Raw genomic sequence first — 25,056 nt, forward strand, 5'->3', positions numbered from 1 at the left:
AATACAATTCAGTTGACAAAAACTTAAGCTTTGATATTGTTCCATCTTGAAATAGCTTCAACATGCATTAAAAAAATTGGAAGCTTGAAACGCTTTTGAATCGAATAATTTTCTCAATAACTTTTTATATAACTGATATTGGAGTATTTCATGAATCTGGAATTATTTTGTAGAACATGGAAAAAACCTGGAAATATCAGGGAATTTCATTTATGTAAAGGAGTAGACACTCTGTATTAACTGAGAGCTTTCTTTGCCTAAGTTGCCATTTTCCCATTCGTATATCGTGTGGCAGGTACAATTATACTCTATGCCCAGGGAAGTCAAGGAAATTTTCATTACGAAAAGATCCTGGACCGATCGGGAATCGAACCCAGACACCTTCGGCATGGCTTTGCTTTGTAACCGCGGACTCTAGCCACTCGGCTAAGGAAGGCCCCGATGTCTAGAGTTATTCCTGGTGTATTCCCTGGAGAAAACCATGCCGTTATTCCTAGAAAAATGCGTGGAGGTATCCCTTGAAGTATATTTGATAGTAATTTTGGAGGAATTCCCAAAGGAATATCCCCAGGTAACATTGATAGCTGAACAGTTTATTCAGCTGAAAAGATGCTGTACAAGCAATATTTTAGCTGAACAAGCTGTTATTTAGCTACCAATGTGACTTGGTTTTGGGGTAGTACTGGAAGAATCTCTTGAGGGATTACTGGGGGTATCTCTGGAAGTATTCGTAGAGGAATATTTTGATATATTTCCGGGGATGTTCATGTAAGTATTCCTTGATAAATCTCTAGAGATATTCCTGAAAGAATCTTAGGATAAATTTATGTAAGAATACCTGGAGGAATAAATGTCTGGTGACACTCCTATGAGTATCCTTAGAAGAATCCTAGAAGGAATTCTTGGAGGTATTCCTGAAGAAATCTCGGGAAAAATTCTGCAAGAATTCATGAAGGAATCCTTGGAGAAGTTACCTAAACAATTTCTGAATAAATTTCTAAGAGAACCCTTGAGAATCTTTAAAGAAATTCCTGAAGTAATCCATGGAGGTATTTCAGAACGAATTCTTGCAGGAATCCTTGGGAGTATTTCTGAAGAAATTACTGGAAATACTCATGAAATAATCCCTGAAAGTATTTATGGGATTTTTATTCTCGTTGAAGCTACTCCATACTTTAAGCGAGCAAAGTGTATCACCAGGAACTCCTTTGAAGATTTTCCCAAGTATTCCTTCAGAAAATCAAATGTCAAAGATCCTGTTGTAACACAACTGGAGATAGCTACAAAAATTCTTAAGTGGATTGCAAAAAAAGATTTCTTTAAAGGGTCACGGAGCAGTCCAAAAGCGATTCTTCTACTCAAAAATTTATTTCTGCGAAATTCCTCCATGGTTTTTTGTTTTCGATTTTTTCCCGATAGAGTTCTGGGAGGAATCTCTGATGGACAAATCATTCTTGATTCTTCAAATATTTCCTCAAGATTTTGTTCAAATTTTTTTCATTAAAATATCCTTTTGAAATTCTCAATGGAATAACACCAGGAAATCCAACAAAAGTTCCACCAGAGAATTCTCCAAAACTTAGGCTAGCCGTTCCAGAACAAAACTATCGTAAAATTCCTCATACTGATTCTTCAGAAATATTACCAAGAATTCATGTGAAGATTACTCCAGGACTTCCTACAGAAAATTATTCAGAAACTCTTTCAGATTTTGACGTTGGATATTTTAAAGACACAAATAAACCTCGACACGAATGCCCTGACGAGGGTAAACAGTCGTTAATAAATAACACTGCGGAACACGTTTTTGTCTCCAGCACCAAAATACCGCTATTCACTTAATTCAGTGTTGCTGAATCCATTGCCGTTTTCATAAATTTCATAGCACGTCTAGTTTTTAAGATATTCACTGTTGAAAATGCAAAAAATGACTATTTAAGCCAACTTGCATGCAAGTTTGCCAGCTTGTAAGGTAATATATTGGCTTAATTTGCCGCAGAATAAAAACTTTATCTATATAACAATACTTATCATCAAAGTTTGTATTACTTTCGATACGGAAAAGTTATTTTTTGATGGTTTAGAGAATTGTTGTATTTTGACATATAGAAGAAACGAAGAATTTTGTATGGAGACTGCAAGCATGTTGAAAAATCGGTTTAATCGAAATTTAATCGCGCAATTTCAATCAAATTATGTCTGAAATGAAAGTTCAAGTTCTATTTTGCATGTTTGGTAGATTAGATTACAAAAAAGTATGATAAATTGTACTTTAAATTTTATGTAAACATTAATAAAACCAGTGTTTTATACAACTTTGGCGACCTGTAGCGAAAAATTGCGACGTGCTGAAACATTTCTGAGAATGGCACCAGATTCAGCAACCCCAAATCTAATAGAGACACATAATTTGATCCTTGAGACACGCAAAAATGTGATTTTTGTTACGCTGTGTAATAATAATGATTATAACGAATAAAAATGAACGAAATAATACAAAGAATACCTTGAGTAATTCCTGTCTTATTGTCAGAAATATCTAAACCACTTCCTAAATTGATTTAGTAAGAGACAAGTAGCAGTTAAGCTAAGCATCATTGACAGTAGTGGATTCATGCAAAAATAATAAAATTAAGATCTTTGTTATTCTTTTTTTTATGGTTTTTACAATTTATTTTATGAAACTTCTCGTAATAATTGCTCAAAGTAAATGAGAAATTTAAAAGCTTTAAATATCAGATTGAGATTCAATGTTATACAATCATCAAAATTTACAGTTCATTCGAAGAATTTTCCTGGTAGGGTAAGTGATCCATTAGTTGTGGGTGTTCCTATAATTGCGGTAGTGTCATTTCCACTGATTTTATTAGATTAGCCACAGAACCGACACTGCCAATCAACGTATTGTCTTGTTGATACACGGAATAGTTGAAAAAAAAAGCGTTCAAATTGCTTTATAACTGATGAAATATCGATAAAATTGATAAAATTTTTCTTGTACCAATACTTGCAGTAAAGTGTTCCTATAATGGAGGATCCCATAAAAAAAACACGGATACCGCAACTATAGGACACAAATTAAAAATATACCGCAACCAAAGAAACAGTGTACCAATATAGTGGAGGTATTATTATTTAAGCGGTTACATGATTTTCAATCGCGATTTTAACAGCAGTGTTGAATTTTCATAAAAAATACTTTGATTTTAAGCAAAAAATACAACTTTCAATGCTCTGGAAGTTAATTGAAGACACGTACACTGCCCATAAATGCATGTCAGTCCCATGTTTGCTGGGTTTCCTATGTACATGGGACAATTATGCGTTTATGGGCAGTACAGTAGAAAACTTTTTTTTCAATCTTTTTAATGTGTTCTTCTAGATACAGCTTCTAATTTACATGTGAAGCATTGGGTTGACATTATGAGAAAAATTGGTAATATTGCGGCATCTTAGGGCTGACTATGAATCACGTGGTTATTGTTTTGGAATTTCTGAACCGCTACCCACTCGTTGTGTTTCGTCCATATATTTTATTTTTATTGTCCATGGTCTTTGGCTAACTAACGATTGGACTCGGAAAAAATGAGACACACAAAAATGATCACCAAAAATTCATTTTAAACCGGATACTTCTCAAATGTTCAGGGATTAAATTAGTACGTAGTATATATTAGCTACTTGCTTTCAGAATAATAGTAGTGAAAGCCGTTTTTTATACAAAATGCTCAACTTTGGCATGCTGTAACTTTATTTCCCTATGACGGATTTCACGCCAACTCGACAAAGGGATTGGCAACACCCCTTCAGAATTCAATGAAATTTTCTGGGTGTGAAGACTATGTGAAACTAAGATACTTTACATACTTTGTTTTTTCAAAATCGATTTAGACTAACATTTGGAAAGAGTCAAAGTTTTTTTTTACTTTTTTTATAAACCCGTATAACTCGAAAACGGTAAGACATACAAAAAAGTGTTGTATGAGGGACTGTCGTGATATTTCCTGACGTTTTAGAGAAAAATATTGAAAAATAAAAACACATTTTCTACACTGAAAAAAATATTCAAAACTTTAAAGACGATTTAAAAAAAAACGGCCATTTCAGATTTTGATCATCCTTAAGCAAAAAGTTTCGTAATTAAATTTACTAAAAGTCGTCCATACATTGCAAATTGAGCATATCTAAGGGAAAAAAGTTTTTCTAACAACGAAGTTCAAAACTGAACTTTTTTTTTCAAAGATTTTGTTCTAAACCGTCAAATATGATCGTGTTTTCAAGTGATAAATGAGTTTGAATCAGAAATAAATTGTATTTTTATTGAGAATAGTTAAAAAACGGAATTATGCAGTGATTATGTTTTTTAAATGAAGGCAATCTATGGATTTCGCCTCTGCCTATGAGAAAATCAACTCCGTCTAACAATCCGATGGATTTTTATGGTTCGAAAGATTGCAAACATTGAAAAGGAACAACCTGATCCATACCCCATTAAATTGTCTTCTAGAAAATACTACTAAACGTACCTGCGTTACAAGCCAGATGAATAAGAAATAATGTTTTCATTTTATCTACGTCATTTGTGAAAAGAAGTTAAAGATGGATCAACAAGATTTATCGCGCATTAAAATATCGAGATATTGCGCCGGTATTAACAATCCTAAGTGCAGGCGTAGCCAGTTGCGAAACTTGTCACCAACAATGATCGAACACATACGTGCTATGGGATAAAGTCATCAGCTTGATGAAACTATGTATATTTGTGAGTCATGTCGCTTAGTGATCAGGCTCCACAGAAGTCCGCCTAAGAAAAAACGACGGCAAAGGCCCCTGTGACGCTATTGGTGGCACTCTCAAGCGAATGGCAAAAAGAGCAAGTCTTGCAAAAGACTATGGAAACACAATCGCAACTCCGCGAGAACTATTCGACTGGGCAGTGAAACAAACTGATACATGTATCACCAAATTAAATTTCTGTTATATATCTAATGAACAGTATGTTAAAATGTAAGAGGAATTGATGGAATTGTTTGATAAGGTTAAAACTGTCCCTGGTACCCAAAAATATCATTGTTTTATGCCTATTAGTGATACACAAATTGCAGCCAAACGGTATACCAATTCAGAGGATGAACCAAAAATATTCAATTTATTCAGTAAAGCCCAAAAATAATGTAAATATTCATGTGCAGATACTACGTTTTAGGATATATAGCAATAATAAAAATAATGATGCATGATAAAAAAAACCACGACTTTTTTTTATAAGCATAATATTGACCCTTTCCAGACACCTGTTAAGATTGGCTTTGACCAAATAAGAAATAAAATATTATTGTGATATCTTTCCAACCATTAAAAACCCATCGGATTGTTAGACGGAGTTCATTTTTTCATAAGCGGTTTGGTGCGAGATCAATTGTATTTAATTAAAAAAAAAAACTCTGTATAATTCCGTTTTACTTCTTTTAACTACTCCCAATAAAACAAATATAATCTATTTTGTGATTAAAACTCATTTATCACTTCAAAATATGAGCATACTAGACTATTTAAAGCGAAATAAAAAAAATCAAAAAAACTTTGAGACTTAAAAAATTCGATGTTAGAAAAACTTTTTTCCCTAAAATATGCCCAATTTGCAATGTATGGACGACTTTTAGTAAATTTAATTACGAAACTTTTTGCTTAAGGACGATCAAAATCTGAAATGGCCGTTTTTTTTTAAATCGACTTTAAATTTTTGAATCATTGTGTTTTCGGTGTAGAAAATGTTTTTTTATTTTTTCAATATTTTTCTCTAAAACGTCAGGAAATTTCACGACAGTCCCCCATACAACACTTTTTTGTACCGTTTTCGAGTTATACGGGTTTATAAAAAAAGTAAGATAAAACTTTGACCCTTTCCAAATGTTAGTGTAGATCGATTTTGAAAAAACAAAGTATGTAAAGTATCTTAGTTTCACATAGTCTTCACACCCAGAAAGTTTCATTGAATTCTGAAGGGGTGCTGCCAATCGCGTGTCGAGTTGGCGTGAAATCCGTCCTATGAGCAATCGGTATGAATTTTTGGCAGAGAACTACTAATATGCTTAATTTTATCACCACAAAATATTAAATTTTTCATACTACCAGTTAAAAAGTTAATCACCAGGTGAAATCGCTCAAAATAATATTATGGTGTATTGATTTATTGATTTTTTCTTTACTCATGGTTTCAACAGTTTCCACTCTAGCTATAAATGTATAAACAGTCAATTTTTTACAAAATTTTTTGCTGAACACCGAAGAAAAACTACTATTATTTTGAGCGATATCACCAGGTGCTTTTAACTGGTAGTATGAAAAATTTAATATTTTGTGGTGATAAAATTAAGCATATTCGTAGTTCTCGGCCAAAATTTCATACCGATTGCTCATAGGGAAACAAAGGTACAGCATGCCAAAGTTGAGCATTTTGTATGAAAATCGGCATTCACTACTATTATTCTGAACACAACTGTATGTTTTGGCATAATTTATTTATTGAGTTTCCTCCCCCAAACTGAATGCTCGTACATTTCTCTTAGCACTGCTCATGAGATCGTGGGCGTGGCTTTACCCATCTTCCTTACACAATTTATCCCAGTTTTTCTTCAAAGCTTCAGGTTTTGAATGTTTTCCGCTTTTCTTCAACTTCTTCTTCAATTTCTGATGTATTTGGCGGGTTCGCCTCCTTCGGGACCACATTAGCGCCCTTCGCATCGTACCAACAATCCATTACAGGCTTGGCGTAATGGCACGAAGCGAGATCCGGCCAGAACAGCGTGGGACCACGGTTAGAGCGGAGGAAGGGCAGCAAGCGCTTCTGCAAGCATTCCTCTCGATAAGTCTGCCCATTTATGGTGCCGATTGTAACGAACGGCTTGCTGTACCGTCCGCACTCGCAGACCGCCTGCCACAACAGGTATTTTTGCACGAATTTATCTTTCTTCCTCTTTCGGAACTTTTCCGGAACCTCCATGCGGAACGTACCGACAAAAAACTCGAGGCCGGGGATTGGTTTGGCTTTACCAGCCACTCACGGTACAGCTTCCGCGCACGCAATTTGGCCACCGTGTTTTGCTTGTCAGTCCAGTTAAGCGCCTTCCTGACCTTAAAATCACGTAGCCTAGCCCGCTTCATGGTCTGCTAGACGAATCACTTCGACGAATTGACCTTTTTGGCCACGTCTCGGGTGGAATGGTTCGGGTTATTCTTAAAGTACTGCCTTATCTTCTACGCCTTCTCTGGGTATTCCGTTTTCGGTTTTCGACCATTTCCAGGTTGCCGCTCGATGGTCTTCGTCTTCTGGAACATCTTCATAACGCGGACATGGTGGAATGGTGGATTCCAACCCTTTTACCGATCCATCTGTGCGACTGACCAGGATTATCGATCATCGCACCCAAGATTTGCTGGCGTAGCTTTTCTTCTTTGGAATAATCTTGAAAACTACTTGACAGCATTTTGGTATTTCGAGGTACTACCCTGGAAATATCTGCACTCCGACACAAAGTTGGATTGAATTTACCTGTAAAAATTTTGAACTGCTACGGCAAATGAAATGTTATTATTATTATTTATCTTTATGAAATGTTATTAGGTTTTAAACAAAATGTTAATAATAGCTTAATTTAGTTCTACTAAATTGGGACGATAGTGTTGCCTAACACAGAACAATTATATTTAAGAAACAAATGTGATAATTGAAATGATACTGATGAAGGATACGGTTAGTAATAATAATAATCTAATGATTTCTGCTTTTCAGTTTCGTCCATGCAACGGATGGTCAACCAGTTCGGAACGGCCCAAGATTCACCCGAGCTTAAGCAGCAACTGTAAGTAAAACTCGTTAGCAATTTAGCACATTGTCCAACATTAATTCCCTCCCTCGCAGTCACCAGATCCGGACGTACACCCAGCGGCTGATCACCGACACGAACAACCTTCTGAACGACCTGGTCAACTGCAAGGAACGGCACCTGAAAATCCAACGGGATCGGCTGGTCGATGAGTTCACGGCGGCCCTCAATGCATTCCAGAAGGTGCAACAGAAGACGGTCGATCTGGAGAAGAATGCCGTGCGGCAGGCCAGGGGAGCGCACGTGACCCTGAACAAACCGCCTGGGTCCAACCATTCCAGCATGGGGTCCTCCGCCAACTACAACAACGCGTCGATGTTCGAGGACAATTTTGTGAGCGGCCAGCGGGGGCAGACGCAGGAACAGCTGCAGGAGGAGATCGATCTGCAGGCGCTGGAGAACCAAGAGCGCACTATTCGGGAATTGGAGGTGAGATATGATGATGATTACCAAGTTAGAGGTATGAAAGATTTATGGTTCATCACTGTGTTTTAGGAAAACATTGTTAGTGTGAACGAAATTTACAAGAAACTTGGCACGTTGGTTTATGAGCAGGGCCATACGGTGGACTCGATCGAAGCATCTGTGGAGCAAACGAGCGTATTTGTGTCCGAAGGAGTGCAGCAGCTGAAGCAAGCGAGTCACTATCAGGTGAGTTCCACTTTTTTTAAGACTCAATTTGGCAAACAGCTGGTCAACATTAAATTACGTAGGTATTTTCTGAATATGTATCTGACACAAGTATGAGACTAATAGAATGATTACATCAGGTTTTGCGGCAAGGATACTTTTAGAAACTCCTCTAGAAATTCTCTCGAAATTTGCTACAGGGAATCCTGAAGAAATTCTAAAAAATAAGAATAATAATGAAACAATTACAAAAAATCTTCAACTATTTGTAAAAGAATCCTTCTAAAAAACCTGTTGTACATCCAGAAGCTTCCCAAGATTCATACGTGACTCTTCCACAGGTTCTGCAAGACTTCTTTCGAAGGTTCTTCAAGAGAGAGCTTCAGGATTTTGTGTTCAGTGTCTCAGTTCACTCCAGAAGTATAATCAGGGACACCTCTAAACTTCCCTCTAGAAATTTATCTGATTCGTAAAGGAATTCCTCTAGAGAAATTTCTAGAGGAAACTTTAGCGATATTGTTAATATCCCAAATTGTCTTTCCTCCAGGAAATTCTTTAGTAGTCCAACGCAGTCCTCTTGCAATTGCCACATCGCAGGGCTGGTAGCCCTCTGATGTTTTTAAGAAGAGATCTCTAAAGTATATTTTTTAAACCAAAAAGTTTTCTAAAGTTACTTTTTCCTTTTTATTCTCGCTGTGCAAAATTCTAGAGGCTTAACCGAATTTAGACATTTCTTAGTGACTATTCCAAAGTTTCTTTAGGAATTCAATTTTAGACTCCTCGAAGGAAAGGGTCAGAATACTTCTGATGATTTCTCTAGAGATTTATTCTGCAATATTTTTAGGGGCATCTCCAGCAATTCTACCAGATTTTTTTTTAATTTCTGATCCAATTCTCCCAGGAATTCGTCTCGAAATTCTTCTACATTTTTTTCAATTGTATGTTTAGACGAATTCTTAGGCAATAATGCTACTACCTACTAACTCATTCACCGATTTCTCTAGTTATAGAGATCTTTCAACAATTTCTATAGAAAGGATTTCTTTTAAGAAAACTCACAAAGGTTTATTTCAGAGTTTTTGAAGGATTTCGTTTTGGGAAATTTCCAGGAAACCATACAAGATTTTTTATAGAAGTTCCAGCGTCGATTTTTAAAATTATTGTTGCAGCCAATTTATATGGATTTTTTTCAAGAGTTCATCCACGTGAACTGTTCCAAAGAATTCCTTTAGTAATCATTGCAGGAAATCTGTTACGAACTCTTCCATGAATTTCTCAACAAACCAGGGATATCTCATGGGGTTTTCAGAAAAAAAAAATTTCTTCAGTATTTCATCCAGAGATTACTTCTGCAGCTTTTTTTTAACATTTCTTGAGTAATTTCTCAAGCAAAATCATTGAAGTTAGTTTAAGGATTCACATTAGCAAATATTACTACAAAACTTTCTCCAGCGTTTCCGTGATCTTAAAGGATATCAATTTGGGATTTGATTGATTAATTTTTGGATAATGTTCTTTAAAATGTATATAGGATATTCTTCAAGATCTCTTAAAAAGTCTTGCATTTCTTTCAAGAATTCCTTGCCGGAGCTCACCTAAAATTTCTACAGTAGTTTCATCAGGGATTACTGTAGGCTTTTCTTCAGAAATACCTCTCTAATGTTTGTTCAAGAATATCCTCAAAATTAAAAAAAAATCCTTTAATTAAATGTGTTTTTGAGGTTTTCCTTGGAAAATTTATGGAGAAGTTCGGGAACAAATTTCTAGAGAATTTTCTGATTGAATTCTTAAAGAAATCCTCAATGATAATTTAGAAGAAAAAGTCCTAGAAAATCCATAGAAACATCTCTGATAAGATGAATTTTCGAAGTAATTTCTGGGATCTTAGATAAATTCTTGAGCAAGTGCGTAAGAGAATCACTAAATGACCGATACGAACTTAAAGTATGAAGGAAATCGACCAATAAAAAACGGTTACATTTTTGACCATAGCACAATGGTCGGGCTCCATATAAAGGGGCGGCCAAACCAAAAACTTTTTTTGAGATTTTTATGATTTTTTAAATTTTAAAATGTATTTCATTTGTTTTATTATTATGATTCCTAATTGAAATTGAACTAAACTTTAAATTTCTATGACTTTTATGACGACAAACCAGCTGAAGTAAAAAATTGAAAAATGTAACTATAAAATAAAGCACAAAATGCATGACAAAATGTATAATTTTGGAATGCAATATTTCCCCAAAGTTACACACTATCTGAAAGCTTATGGTTCAACACTTTTATCGAGCATGAGGATGGAAAAAATATATGGTTGAATATTTAATACTATTCAATATTACACTTTAGTAATTTTGATGATTTTGAACATGAAAATCAACTCTTGTCGCGTCATGTCGCCGCCATTTCGAATATTGCCCATCAAAAAGCATCCTTAAATCTTACAAAAAACCTTTAGAATGTTTGCCGAAATTTGCTGATTTGCATGTTAGAGCTATTTGAATAATTCAATATTTTACATATATTTTGACGATATTCTCCATACAAAGTTTATTTAAAATATATTTTATAACTATTCATACACATTTTGATCAAACTCGATCAAATATAAACATAATTTGTGCTCTCAGCCTAGTTTGAAAACAGTTTTAATTTAATTTTTTTTTAAGTTACGTAATTTGTGAATAACCCCTTCTGAAACAACAAAAACGCCAAATAACATATTCAGATTACATATTTCATCAATTAAGGCGATAAAAATAGTTTTGGCCAAACTTCACTTTTTTTCCGACCAGGTTGCGCTGTAGTCGATGAATTTCTTTCATAATTGATTTTACGATTCTTCATTCAATATAGAAGAGACTGCAACAAACCGGAAGCCTTTTCGTTAACAAACGAAGAAGTATACCAAGGGAAACTGAAATTTTCCCCGAAAGTGAGACGGACAGAAAAAAAATGTTTTTTTTTGCCACCCGAACCAAACAAGGACTCCTTTATACCAGAATAGGTCTAATATTTTAAAACGAATCGGGAGCACTTTTAAAAAGTAACCTATTTTGAGGGGCCCCAACTTTTTTGTTTCTTAGCAAAAATACTTCCAGTTTGCTGTAGTCTCTTTCTATGGATTGGAGAATCTTCAAATCTATTTTGAAAGAAATTATTCGAATACGGCGCTAGCTATGGTTGTATGTGTAATCGCTTTCTTCATATATTTGGTCGATTTTCTTTATACAATGTTCAAGCTTGTTTAGCCTCCTGCTAAAGTAGACGGATTCCGCTCAAATTCTATTCTGGAAGCTCTCAGTAGCTTCCGAGGGTCCAAATAAACAAATTTGGAGCATGTAACCTAACATTTTTGTAGTTTTTGGAGCATGTAACCTAATAGTTTAATAGTTTTTGGGCCTTCCTTAAGAGGACTCTAATGTTCTTATTTTTAAGACAGTCAGTGGCTACCATCTGTTCGAGATGGTCCTATAACACTTCCCCGAATACCATTACCCCGAAAACCATCTCCCCGAAAACCAGTACCCCGAAAACCATTACCCCGAATGCAACGTTACCCCGAATGACACATTACCCCGAAAACCATTACCCCGAAAACCATTACCCCGAATGGTAAATTACCCCGAAAACCAGCTCCCCTAATACGACACTTCCCCGAAAATCAGTGATGCACTTCAAGAAATTCTTCAAGGAAGCTCGCGAATTTGAGCCTGAAAGTTTTCGGCTTAGTAACTACTATTATTTAGAGGGTCTTGTCCCGGGAATCCCGGGACAAAAATCGCGGGAAATCCCGGGATCTAAAAAATCCCGAATCCCGGGATATTTTCGAAAATCCCGGGATTTCCCGAAATTGGATGTTGAACTAGAAAATATTGTTGTATTATTTTCTAATAATGGCAAAAACAAGCTGCATGATTTACTGGTGACAGTTAATGCAAGAATGTATTTTAGTTATTGAATTTAGCTTACTCAATACGCGTTTTTATTGAGGTTTGAAGCCACTTATGCTTTTTTTTATCTAGTCTGTAAGTAACGTAATTTTCAATAAACTTTAACAGGATTCTCTACGGTTTGTTTCATTAATCAACAAATGCTTTGGTGGTTGAATTTTCCATCATATTAAAATTTTATCTATGTCATTTTCTCTTCTCGTAACCTTTTTAGTTTGTACGGTGTACTTTAACATTTTTCTGGGACTAACATGTCTGTGGCTGTCATGCCAATAATTTCAATGCATGAAGATACCTTATTACACAAGAATATAAATAAATTCATAAGAGTAGATTTTAAAAGGTTTGGTAAATTTTGAGAATGATTGGTAACACCTACACCTACACCTTATGCATCACGTTAGATTTTTGTTTCAAATTAACTTTAATAAATTCTCATAGACTTCAGCTGCAGATAGGTAAATATTGATGAATGAAATCTAGGATAGCATTGTTTTTGTCTATTATAATTCAACTTAACCTTAAAAAACGGGTTTGATTATTATGAAACTGCTCTATAAAACTAAACATTGCTTCAATACCCGCTCCGGCCGCTCTATAGTCGTTTTGGAAGCATTTGATTTTTATCCCGGGATCCCGGGAAATCCCGGGATTTTTAAAAATAAAATCCCGAATCCCGGGATTTTTTCGAGTCCGGGAAACAAGACCCTCTACTATTATTCTTATTAGTGTTTTTTTATTCTTTCAATCATCGACTGTTCTTTCGAGGTTGTATAATGGCAGTGTAAAAATTTTAATCAATGATTTTCTCTTCATTGAGTTATAGGCTGTTCTTTCGAGTTGTACCGTTTGAGTTGAAGTTTGAGCGATAGCGGTAAAAAAAATCGACTGACAAAATTTGTCTTGAGCGAAATTCAAAGTTGACAGTGACTTCAAAAAATAAATGAAAATAAGTCCCTGCATTACTTGTCTGTATTACATCTTGTCAGTATTACAATTTCCAACAAGAGATTTGTCCTTCTTTTAGTTATCGGTCATTCTTTCGGAAGTTGCACTAGCAATGTGATTGTTGGCATCATAATTATTGACGTTTTCAACAGTGATTTTTTCTTCTTTTATCATAGGCTGTTCTTTAGCGATGTACTTTTGAAATAGTGGTCAGTTTAATATCAGTTAAAATTTTCATCTGACATTTTTCAAACCATAGTCTAATGACATTTTAGAATATGTTGAACTCGCATTGCCTCCAGCAATATAAAAATATAATTATGCATTACCAAATAATATAACGCTTATTAACATGTCAGCATTATCATCAGTTCGAAAAATGATTTATTGCTGTGAACACAATCATTCTCACAAAATCAAGTACACGCCTGTGAGTAAAATTTGGGTTCTCACTTGGCTCATGAAGAATAGCTGTTGTTAAAAGAATAATAAATCTTCGATAACATGAAGAACATGAATTCAAATGAAAATCAAAATTCTATGAAATAGGTATATGGGATTCATTTGTCGGATCTTCAATTTTTCGTGCCAAGAAAATTCGGGGTTATGGTCCATTCGGGGAAATGGTATTCGGGGTAACGGACTATTCGGGGTAATGGTTTTCGGGGTATTGGTTTTCGGGGTACTTGACCATTCGGGGTATTGACTTTCGGGGTGATGGTTTTCGGGGTAATGGTATTCGGGGAAATGTTATAGGATCGTTCGAGATTGATGCGAATGATATGGATATTATTCAAAAAATGCTTGAATTTCCTCCAGAGATTCTACCGGTAATTCTCCAACCTATTTCTTCATTTGATTTTGTTAGGAATATGTCTAGAAAAATAAGAAATACTAGGAGAATTCATCCAGGAGTTCTTAGACAGATTTCCAGTGATTATTCAAGCTATTTTTAGCTTTAGTTCGGTTCAAAATTCCCCAGGAATCGGTATAGAAATTCATCTAGTGATAATTTGAAAACTCCCACAACAACATTTCAAACATATTTCCACTACATGACATTTCTACAGAGATTCCGCCAGAAGTTTTTCAGGGATTTCTCTAGAATATTATCGAAGTTTTCATTCTGGGATTTATTAATTAATTATCATTCCAGCAAGTTATGAAGAGGATTTTCCAAGACATTGTCAAGGGTCTAGAAGTTTGTTTTTAGAAAATATGTAGATCCTTGCTAGAGTTATATTATGTAGGAAGTCAACACTCAACAGGTATTTCTCATGAAGTATCATCAGAGATTACTTACGATTTCTTTTAGAGATACCGACAAATCATGTTTTTTTTAATAACCTTAAGATATGTTTTGGACAATTTCTGGAAGAATCTTTGATGAAGTTTATGGAGGAGTCCAAAAGAAAATTCTTTGATATCTTCTGGTGGTTTCAATAGAGAGTTTTGAAATAGACAAACAGACGCAACAATTGTCCAATGGACCAACCGATGGCGGTAGTGCGTAAACGTCAGACACGAACAAAAACGATGCGCGCGCTACCAGTGGTGGGTTGACCACCTACAATATATTTGAATGGACCGTTAAAAAGGTGGTTGATGGACTTTGATGAGAGTGTAACGTCTGTTTTTTTGAAGTAAATCCTAAAAAATACAATAGGAACTTCTGAATTTCAAAATTTTATGGAAGAATTATTGGACAAATTCCTGAAGAGCTGAGGACTTCATTGAGATATTTCAGAAATTCTTTGCTATCTCTGGAGTAATTTCTGAAGATAATCTGTGGAAAATTACTTAACGAAAATCTTGAAGCAACTCCTAGGGAAAACCAAAAAAATTGAACGAATTTCTGAACTAATCTTGGAAACAATACCGTAAGGAAGTTACCGGAGGTAATTTGTGTTGAAATTCTTGGAGAAATCATTAAAACTAGGATGTGTTATGCCAAAAAAAAATCCACAAAGTGCCTTCTGAGAAATGTCTCCTCAGATTCTAAATAAAATTGCTCTGAGAGTATTCTTTGTTTGGCGTTTTCTTGGAAAAATCTTGGTGTAAATCCTTGAAAATCCAAGGATTTATACGATCTGTCTAAGTCTCGTTTTTCATCTAAATATTTGTTTCCAAGTTCATTTTTTTGTTCTTTGTGCTTGCTGTAAATCCAGGTGCAAACTTCAGAGTGCTTCCGAAAGCCCAAGCAAGCGAGTTCAGTTTGTGCGTCGCCGGAATGATTTTTTTTTTCTCTCGGGCAGTGTTTTGGAAAGCCCAAGCTAGACGGTTCGTTTTCGGGACGCCGAGAAGTTTTGCTGTTCGCGCTGTGTGAGTGCGAAAATATATTCATGTTCAATCGAGGACGGATTGCCAACTGGTGAGCTCGTTTCATGCTTATGATAACACATTTTTCAAGAAAGCATTACTTTTATGTAATATTCAAACAAACTTTGTATGGTTCGTCATTACAAGTATTGGCATCAAGATACATATATTTTTCTCTTTTTGACATTCCTAAAAATATTTTTTGAATTGTTCGACATTATAAATGTTGACGTATTTAAAAAAAAACTTCTACCTTCTACAAAAAACTTTTCAACTCGAGACAAAAATGCACAGTAATACTCATATGTAATTTTCAAACAAACTATGTATGGTTCGTCACTACAAGTGTCGGCATAACTCCTTTTTCATATAATTATTTGAAAATATATACATATATTTTTCTGTTTTCACCATTAAGAGAAAATTCTTTTGAATGGTTTGACACTGCAGATGTTGACGTATTTTTTAAATTTTCTACCAAAAACTTCTCGCTACAAAAATACCCTGGGCTTGGAATTATATTTTCCAGGGAGCGATGAATTTTGATAATTGATCGCTGTTGTTAGTAGTTTTGATTAGATGTTGGGTGAATTTCAAAGCAATGGCAACCTTTTTATTACAAAATTTAGATTTTATCTTCTGACCTAAAAATTCTGGTTAAACTACTGTACTATGCAGTTGGGCTGCACTAGGCTATCTCTCATCAAAATTACTTTCACTTCGGGAAAATATAATTTCAAACTGGCGAGAAGATTACGAACTGAGGGTGGGTTAGGAGCACAATCAGACCCTTGAATGTGCAATGTGGGGTAGTAATTGGGAATGCCATTGACGGTTTGTAATCTTCTACGAGGTTTTCGAAAACCAACAGGGCGCGTGCACCGGGTTGCGGATAGGAGCAAAGGGAGATCAATAGCATCTACCTAAAATAATAGAGCAAAAAGCCGTTCCATGATTAGGTAATGTTTAGCGATCTTCTATGGTGTTCTAGTACTATAAAATTCTTCACTCACTGGGAATTTTGGCCTTGATAATATCAATAGTGATAAAAACATAAAATAATACCTAATACATAATAAGTACAATGTAGCTTCAATGTAGTAATAAATGAAATAAAATCAATTTTCTATACTTGACAAGGTTTTGAAGACAATCAATGAGTGAAAGAACTACCCATTAGAAAAGCCACATCAGCTAAAGCTATACATATACAAATGTTGGTCATAGGGTCATGGCGAGCATTCGGGAATGTATGTCTATGACTGATTCTTATCTAATGGGGGCACTAGAAGACCACGCGGACAATTTCGAAACAAACTATTTTTATACATCGGTCTTACGATCCGAAAGGCTCAGCTATGCTGCAAAGTCATTTTAAAAGCTATTCATTACTACTGTTTAATTGTTTATGATTCTAACAAAACTACATAATTAACTCATTACTAATCACTGTTCCTATATTCTCTTTTTCTCTCCTTCTTATCTGTTGCATGATTATGATCATCACTAATATAATGCATGAGCATGCGCAATAAGAATAATTTCAGGATTGAAAGCAGTACATGGATACCTGGATAGAATAGCTTCGAAAAGGGTGCTCAAAATATAATATTTCTGATCAGGGAAGTATTATTATAAAGGGTATGTAAAATTTTTCCACTATTAACACTTAGATCACACAAACAAATGAACTAATAATATCAAATATTTTTATATAAATCAGCATCGTCAATCAGTGCAAAAACAGATAAAGTTTGTAAAGTTATCACCATCGATTGCATTGCGCTCTGTATAGTAATGTTCAATCAGTATCAAAATCCCCTAAAGCGTCGCATTGTGCCATCAGCAGCCCTTAGCATCACTCTCATATTGTTATTATTTTGTTGTTTATAAAATTTCTAGAAAGCGATCAGCATATTCTTTCTTACTTGTACAATGGCCGATCTATTTGGAATTTTAATAAGTCAAATCTAACTTCAAAACTCAAATTAAATTGCTTTCAGCACATTTACATTTTGCAGCATTAATCGCATTACTGTGTCAAGTCTTCTCCATTCCCTATACCCTACCCCAACCCTTCTTATCCTTTCCGATGGTGTTCAAGTGGTCCGCATAGACTATTACGGCCATTACCTATCCCTTCCCCCGGCTTTGGACTGACTTGCGCTCTCATTGCCCCACCAAACGCTGCAAAATGAAAATGAAAATGAAAATGAAAAACTTCTCGCTACAAAAATACAAAACTAGCTTCAAGGATAAGTCGTATTTTCCCCCTTGTCCATGGATTGTATCACCGACCAAAGGTGACTTCCAGATTTTTTCCTCCCTCAATAATAAACACCCTTCCCGTGGTGATTGTGGAGATGCAGAGGTATTCTCGGCAGTTTGCGTTCCAGTTCAAACCTTCGAACGAGGGATCAAGTAGGCTTTAACATTGAGCAGTTCAAAAATTTGAACCCGTGCGAGCTGAAAATTGAACGCGTAATGAAAACTGTCGTAATGGTAGACACACGACTTATTTCAATGTTGCAAAGTTTTGCAAACATGTTAGGAAACTTTTAAGGTACCATATATTTGTAATGATTGGAATTTAATATGTTGTGATGTAGTGTTTTTCATGTTTTTAACTTCGATGTTCAATGTCCATTAGGTTCCCGTGCAAACTTAGAACGCGTTCAGCTCACTTTTGGCTCGCGTTCAGTTTAATATGCATCACTGATTCACAGTCTCTAGAATCATCAATCATTACACCCTAGCATTCCTTGCCCATCCCAACTGACTGTAAGGACTTGGCCGGCGCCGTTATTGATCAATAATATTAGATCTGCTGAAATTGCACTTCGAGAGTAAGCGGAAACTCCCATCCCTTATTCATTTGTATCCTAGAGCAATTTATAACAGTTCCTATCAATCACGGAGTAGCAACCATTGACATGTACAGTCAGTCTATGCTATGCTATGCTGATAAATTAGTAAGTAAAATGAATATCACATTATTTCTATGGAAGTAAAGAGTAAGATCTGAATCATTCGCCTGTTACCTATTTTTCACTTTTAGGGCACACTCAATTGAACATGGCAAAGCTAAACAATGAACATTCTTTATTTTCATCCACAGAACAAAGCCCGCAAAAAGAAGCTGATCTTAGCGCTGATAGCTGCGGCCATTCTGGCCTTCATCATTCTAATCATCATCATACGGAACTAGGGACGGCTCCTCTGAACTGTTTGCACCCCTGGCGGATTGGTTAGGATTAGTTTGTAAATGTACCTATAAATTACCTAGATACAGTTATTGGATAATTGCGCTATACCAAGTCGGAAAAGGTGTAAGATTTTGACGCGCGCCATTTTTCACTGAATCTGTTCTTTTTCTGAACCTTATATGTTTTAACTGTTGTAGCGATTGACTAGTCGTTACGAACACCCACTCTGTGACTGTGCCCTATTTATTAGATTTGTTTTTATTTTCGATTCTGCAAAATTTGCTACAAAAAGTGTTTCGAAGGGCGGTTCCGTCCTGCGGAAAGTGATAACGCTGTAACCACAGATAGAGATAAATCAATTTGAATAGATGTGCTAAAGGCAATATTCCGATGAATGGAACAGGTGAGTTTTGAGTTTCCTGCTGAAGCGAATTATTTGATATTATCTAACCATTTACTACTTCTATTATTTATACGAATGTGAATCTATTGATTACGTTCCAAATGCATACGGCCCACACTGTATTATTATTACTTATCTATATCACGACTGTTCTAATAGGCATAGATAAATTAAACAAACACGCATGCGAAGGAAGGAAATCCTAAATAAAAAAGTTTATAATTTGAAGATGATACAACTATAATATATGAATACATTCACTCGAAGAAGACCTAACGCAGTCGAGTTACAATTTACGTAATTTGTTCCGAAATGTCCAAATCAAGCATAATTCTTCATTCCGACGTAACTGCAAAAATAAACAAATCGAGATTTGCTTTGCATGGGCTTGACAAACGCATAATCTACATATTGAGTCCAAAAAAGTAATCCTATGACATTTTTTTGATTTTTTGAAATAAATTTCAATTCTGCCCTAAGTGCACTTTACTCAGTGTTTTTAATTTGGCTACATACACCCTACCATTGCAAAGCGACTCAACTGTCAACATTTTTCATGCTAGCACATACACCGTACATATGCTCATAGCAAAGCGACCTATATGCAGAATCAAAACATAAAATTTTAATCAGCAGATACGTCATACTGTTTTCGAATTACTAAACATGTTGGAAATCGAGAGATTCGGATTTTCACAGCTGCAGTAAGCTGACGGGTCGGCAAACTGATGTGGAACATCATCAGTATTCAGTTTTAGACAAATTTCTCACCAAATTTTTCACAAGAACTGTTCTCCATTTACTTTTGTTACTCACGGCTCCGTCCGGTGCTCCTGTTAGTCGAGTTGAAATTGGAAACATTCAATATTCGTTGTAGTTGAACGTAGAAACTGACGAATAGAACAAACTTTATTATGTTTTATGGGAACTTGCAAACCGGTGTATGTGCAACTTCAAAACAATACTGGTGTATATGACGTGACGCATGTGATAAATGAACTGTCAAACCGACGCATCAAGCAAGGTGTATGTATCAAGCAAGGTATGATATCGACGAATCATCATGGTGTATGTGAGCAGCACAAAGCAAAAGGGTTTATTCGATAATTTCACCAGTTTTTCAATCTAATTCAAAACAAATCGGAATTGTTTAATAGTGGTTAGAAACGGTGTTCTTTTTTTCAACTTATAGAAGACACAGCAATAGAAAAAATGCAAAATATTTTAAACAGGATTTAAAATGCTTTACAATATATTGCATCGCATTTTTCTCGAATCCTTCCAAATGTTAGATACGCCGATTTGAAAAATTAGGCTTGAAATAAGTCATACACAACTTCCCTTTCCATAGCGAACGCACTGTAACCACTTGGCTCTGCTCCGCAAACGGTTTATTTATCTTATGCTGGAAGATTGTGTATACATTATCGAGCACAAATCATTTTCCCATCCCGTCCAGTGCAGATCCCGCAACAATCCGGATATCATTCATAATAAGCAACGGAGGACGAATAGGGACCATTCATATGCACAAATCTGGCGCAAAAGTGTAAACAGCGAAGCGAACGACCTTTTTTTATTGGCAGCATAAAACAATAAAAATGCATAAGCAAAATCACGTGGTACGGTGGGTGGTTGCTATCATAACTAAGTTAATGAACCTCTTTTTTACGAGGGATAAAATTCCCCAAGCAAATGTACGTTTCGATTGCATGGGAATATTGATCGCATCAATTTTGGGTATCGAATTTCAACTCTGCGAGACTGTCCGGCGGTTTCGGACCGATCGAACCGAATCGGATGGAAGTACGTCGTCGTGTGTGGTATCCGAGGTTTTTCCTTTTTGTTTTAATTTGAGGATGGGAAACGAAAATCGCATGATGCAATTCCATTGATTGATGCTGTTTCCAAGTTGATAGGGTTTGTTTAGAGAATGTTGCACTTTTGGTGGTGCAATATGTTACAAACAGGCTTCTTCTTGTAGAACAACTTTTCTAAGGACGCTATACTTCTGAAGCTCAATACAGGTACCGTAAAACGGGGTAACTTTGATAGTTTTTTCGAAGAAAACTTGAATATTTATGCATGCTGTTTCAAAGAATTATAATTTATATTTTTAAAACAAGTACTGGCATCCTAGCTATCGATTGCAGTTGATAGATTGCCAAAATATTTATTTTGAATGGATATATAATTTTCCATATAATCGAAAGTCAGTTTTCTGTTTTGAGGTAACTTTGATAATAGAGCATAAATCGAACATAATAAAACAAAACAATTATTAAATGAACTACGTAACATTTGTAGGGCAATGCATACTTCTAAGCGTTTAACGTTATATGGAAATTTCTTAGATTAGATTACAAAAATGGTCCCAGTTTGTGAAAATGCTTTTCGCTAAGAGATTTGAGACCATATTCAAGTTCTATTATAACTAGGCTGTCAAAGATAAGTGACCAACTATTTAAAACTACATCAAATAGTGATCGTAGAACAGATTGTTTATTAGCGTTTTGAAAATGCTAAAACCGTATCAAATTTTAATATTCGTATATGAAGCCTCAAATGTTCTCGATTCAAATGAAAATAGCTCTAACATAAAGTGTCATATAATATAATGAAATTAATATGACAGAAATGAAAATTTCCTTGACTTCCCTGGGCATAGAGTATCATCGTACCTGCAACACGGTATACGAATGCAAAAAAAAAATGTCAGCTTTGTGGCAACGTAAGCTCTCAGTTAAGAAGTGTGGAAGTGCTCATTAGAACACTAAGCTGAGAAGCAGGCTCTGTCCTAGTGGGACGTAATGCCAAGAAAGAAGAAAAAGATCATCCTAATCAATCGGAGAGGTGAACTCGCCAAGGGCGAAAAGCCACTCTAATAAAGATTAATAATAATAATCATCCTAATCAACAAAACTCATGCGAATTCTGCAGAACGCCGCCTGGTGGCAAAATTTTGAATCAACTGGCTCGACAATGAGATCAACCTTCTAAATTACAATGAGTAACCCATAAGATTCAAAACATGCAAATTAGAAAACAGGGGTACCGACCAAATTGTTAACTAAACGGTAAATTCTGAGCTCCTAAAGTTATTACTGAGTACTGATTGATTGTGTATTTATTGTATTTACTGAGTACTGAAACTTCTCCAAAGACAGTATTGTGCAATCCCTTATCGCGTACGAGATGTTTAATAACTCCCCTCTAACAAATCTATGGAATCATTAAAGCTCTGTGTCTCCTATGTGGGCGTTATAACATTACTCTAGCAGGGCTTGAATAAAATAGGTGCTTCTGGTTTGAAGGCTGGAAGACTAATGAATATTTATTTCAAATAACAAGCTTAGATTTCTAAGGTTAATGGCGTAGCTAAGGATCTGATTGTGTAGCTAACATAAGTCGCGGTCTACTACAGTCACCCCACAGTTTTGGATAGCACACAGATATGGATCAGAGTTGGATTAAAACGGGAATATCTCATCAAATACAGGTGCAATTTCACAGAACACATTTTACCTACGTGAACCATAAATCTGTACAGCATCACAATCAATCATAATATGCTTAAGTATATTTTTTCCGTTCATAGGAAATAAAATGTCAACCGTCTTCCCAAAAGCGTTGATTCATAACTGTGGGGCATTGAAACTCATACCACAGTTATGAATCAAAGATAAGAAAATTCCGAAAGAAACGCCAAAATGTATGCTTTCACTAACGAATGGTTTTCCCTCGCAGATAAATTGCTGTAATAGTGTTTAGATCTATAATATGAGTCGATTTGATCCATAGGGGAATGTGGGGCAAGATGAGCACCCGGGGCAAGATGGGCACCCCTAGTTTGTGTCGTTCCTACCTATTTTGTTCAATAAATTATTTGGGATTCTGATGAATATCATTAAAATGATACTTACTTTACTTTACTTTTGCTGGCTCTACGTCCTTCAAGACATGACCTGCGTCACAATGTTACGCCAACTAACTCGGTCCATGGCTGCTAACCTCCAATTCCTCGATCGCCCCACACTTCCAAGATCCTGCTCCACTTGGTCAAACCACCTAGCTCGTTGCGCTCCCCTTCGTCTTGTACCGGCCGGATTTGAGTTGAACACCATTTTTGCGGGATTGTTGTCCGGCATTCTCACAACGTGTCCCGCCCATCGTACCTTTCCAGCTTTGGCGACTTTCGTGATACTGGGATCACCGTAGAGTTGCGCAAGCTCGTGGTTCATTCTTCTCCTCCATACGCCGTTCTCACATACTCCGCCGAAGATCGTCCTAAGCACACGTCGTTCAAAAACTCCTAGCGCTTGCAGGTCCTCTTCGAGCATTGTCTACGTCTCATGCCCGTAGAGGACTACCGGTCTTATAAGCGTCTTGTACATGGTACACTTAGTACGGAAGTGAAGTTTACCAGACCGCAAGGTCTTGTGGAGTCCATAGTAAGCACGACTTCCGGCGATGATACGTCTTCGAATTTCTCTGCTGCAGTTGTTATCCGACGTTATCAATGATCCGAGGTAGACGAATTCGTCTACCACCTCGAACTCATCCCCGTCGATCGTCACGCGTCTGCCTATGCGAGCTCTATCGCGCTCGGTTCCTCCAGCCAGCAGATATTTCGTCTTCGACGTATTTACCTTCAATCAACCACCTGGAACGTTCTTCCGACAATGTCCACGTCGTCAGCGAAACAGATGAACTGGCTGGATTTATTGAAGATCGTGCCCCGCATGTTGAAGCCCGCCCGTTTCATAACACCTTCTAGCGCAATATTGAACAGGAGGCAGGAAAGACCATCGCCTTGTCGAAGTCCTTTGCGTGTTTCAAACGGGTCCGATAATGCACCCGATATCTTCACACAGCACTGTACACTATCCATCGTTGCTTTGATCAGTCTAGTCAGTTTCCCGGGAAAACCATTCTCGTCCATAATCTTCCATAGCTCGTCGCGGTCGATGGTATCATAGGCCGCTTTGACATCGATGAATAGGTGGTGCGTAGGTACTTGATATTCGCGACACTTTTGGAGGATCTGCCGCAACATAAAGATTTGGTCTGTCGTTGATCGCCCGTCCACAAATCCGGCTTGATAACTTCCCACAAATCTGCTTGCCAGTGGCGATAGACGGCGGAAGATGATCTGGGAAAGCACTTTATAGGCTGCATTAAGAATGGTGATCGCTCGATAGTTCTCACATTCTAACTTGTCACCCTTTTTGTATATTGGGTATATTATTCCCTCCTTGCACTCCTCCGGTAGCTGTTCTGTATCCCAGATCCTGGCTATCAATCGGTGCAGACAAGTGGCCAACCTGTCCGGGCCCATTTTAATAAGTTCCGCTCCAATACCATCCTTTCCAGCTGCTTTGTTGTTCTTGAGCTGTTTGATAGCATCCTTAACTTCGCCTATTGTGGGAGTTGGCACGTCTCCCTCATCCGCCGTACTGATGAAGCCATTCCTCCTGCTGTCTTGATCTTCCTGCTCTGCGCCGTTTAGGTGTTCATCGTAGTGCTGCTTCCACCTTTCAATCACCTCACGTTCGTCCGTCAAGATACCTCCATCCTTATCCCGGCACATTTCGGCTCGCGGCACAAAGCCTGTGCGGGATGCATTCAGTTTCTTGTAGAACTTACGTATTTCTTGAGAACGATACAGCTGCTCCATCTCTTCGCACTCCAACTCTTCCAGGCGGCGC

At 36.5% G+C, this 25,056-nt stretch overlaps 1 protein-coding gene and 1 long non-coding RNA gene across 4 annotated transcripts in view; one reads left to right on the forward strand and one right to left on the reverse strand.

The window, feature by feature from the left end:
* The window catches only part of LOC5579978 (syntaxin-7), a 28,271-nt gene extending 8,654 nt beyond the window's left edge, over positions 1-19,617 (forward strand). For 2 of the 3 annotated variants that reach the window (XM_021841709.1, XM_001658555.3), the window contains exons 3-6: positions 7,793-7,862; positions 7,922-8,315; positions 8,382-8,537; positions 18,858-19,614. In XM_021841709.1, the coding sequence (XP_021697401.1) occupies positions 7,793-7,862; positions 7,922-8,315; positions 8,382-8,537; positions 18,858-18,947 (710 nt within the window). In that variant the 3' untranslated portion in view covers positions 18,948-19,614. Of the gene's footprint in view, positions 1-7,792; positions 7,863-7,921; positions 8,316-8,381; positions 8,538-18,857 lie in introns of all 3 variants that reach the window. The other variant, XM_021841708.1, reaches the window with a different exon arrangement.
* Positions 19,133-20,290, reverse strand: LOC110675837. The gene is made up of 2 exons (XR_002499836.1): positions 20,165-20,290; positions 19,133-19,697 (listed from the first exon to the last, which is right to left on the reverse strand). It is a non-coding gene; the product is annotated as an uncharacterized LOC110675837 (long non-coding RNA).
* Positions 20,291-25,056: the final 4,766 nt, after the last annotated feature.

This window comes from Aedes aegypti, chromosome 2 (assembly GCF_002204515.2).
Source record: "Aedes aegypti strain LVP_AGWG chromosome 2, AaegL5.0 Primary Assembly, whole genome shotgun sequence".
Taxonomy (NCBI): Eukaryota; Metazoa; Arthropoda; class Insecta; order Diptera; family Culicidae; genus Aedes; species Aedes aegypti.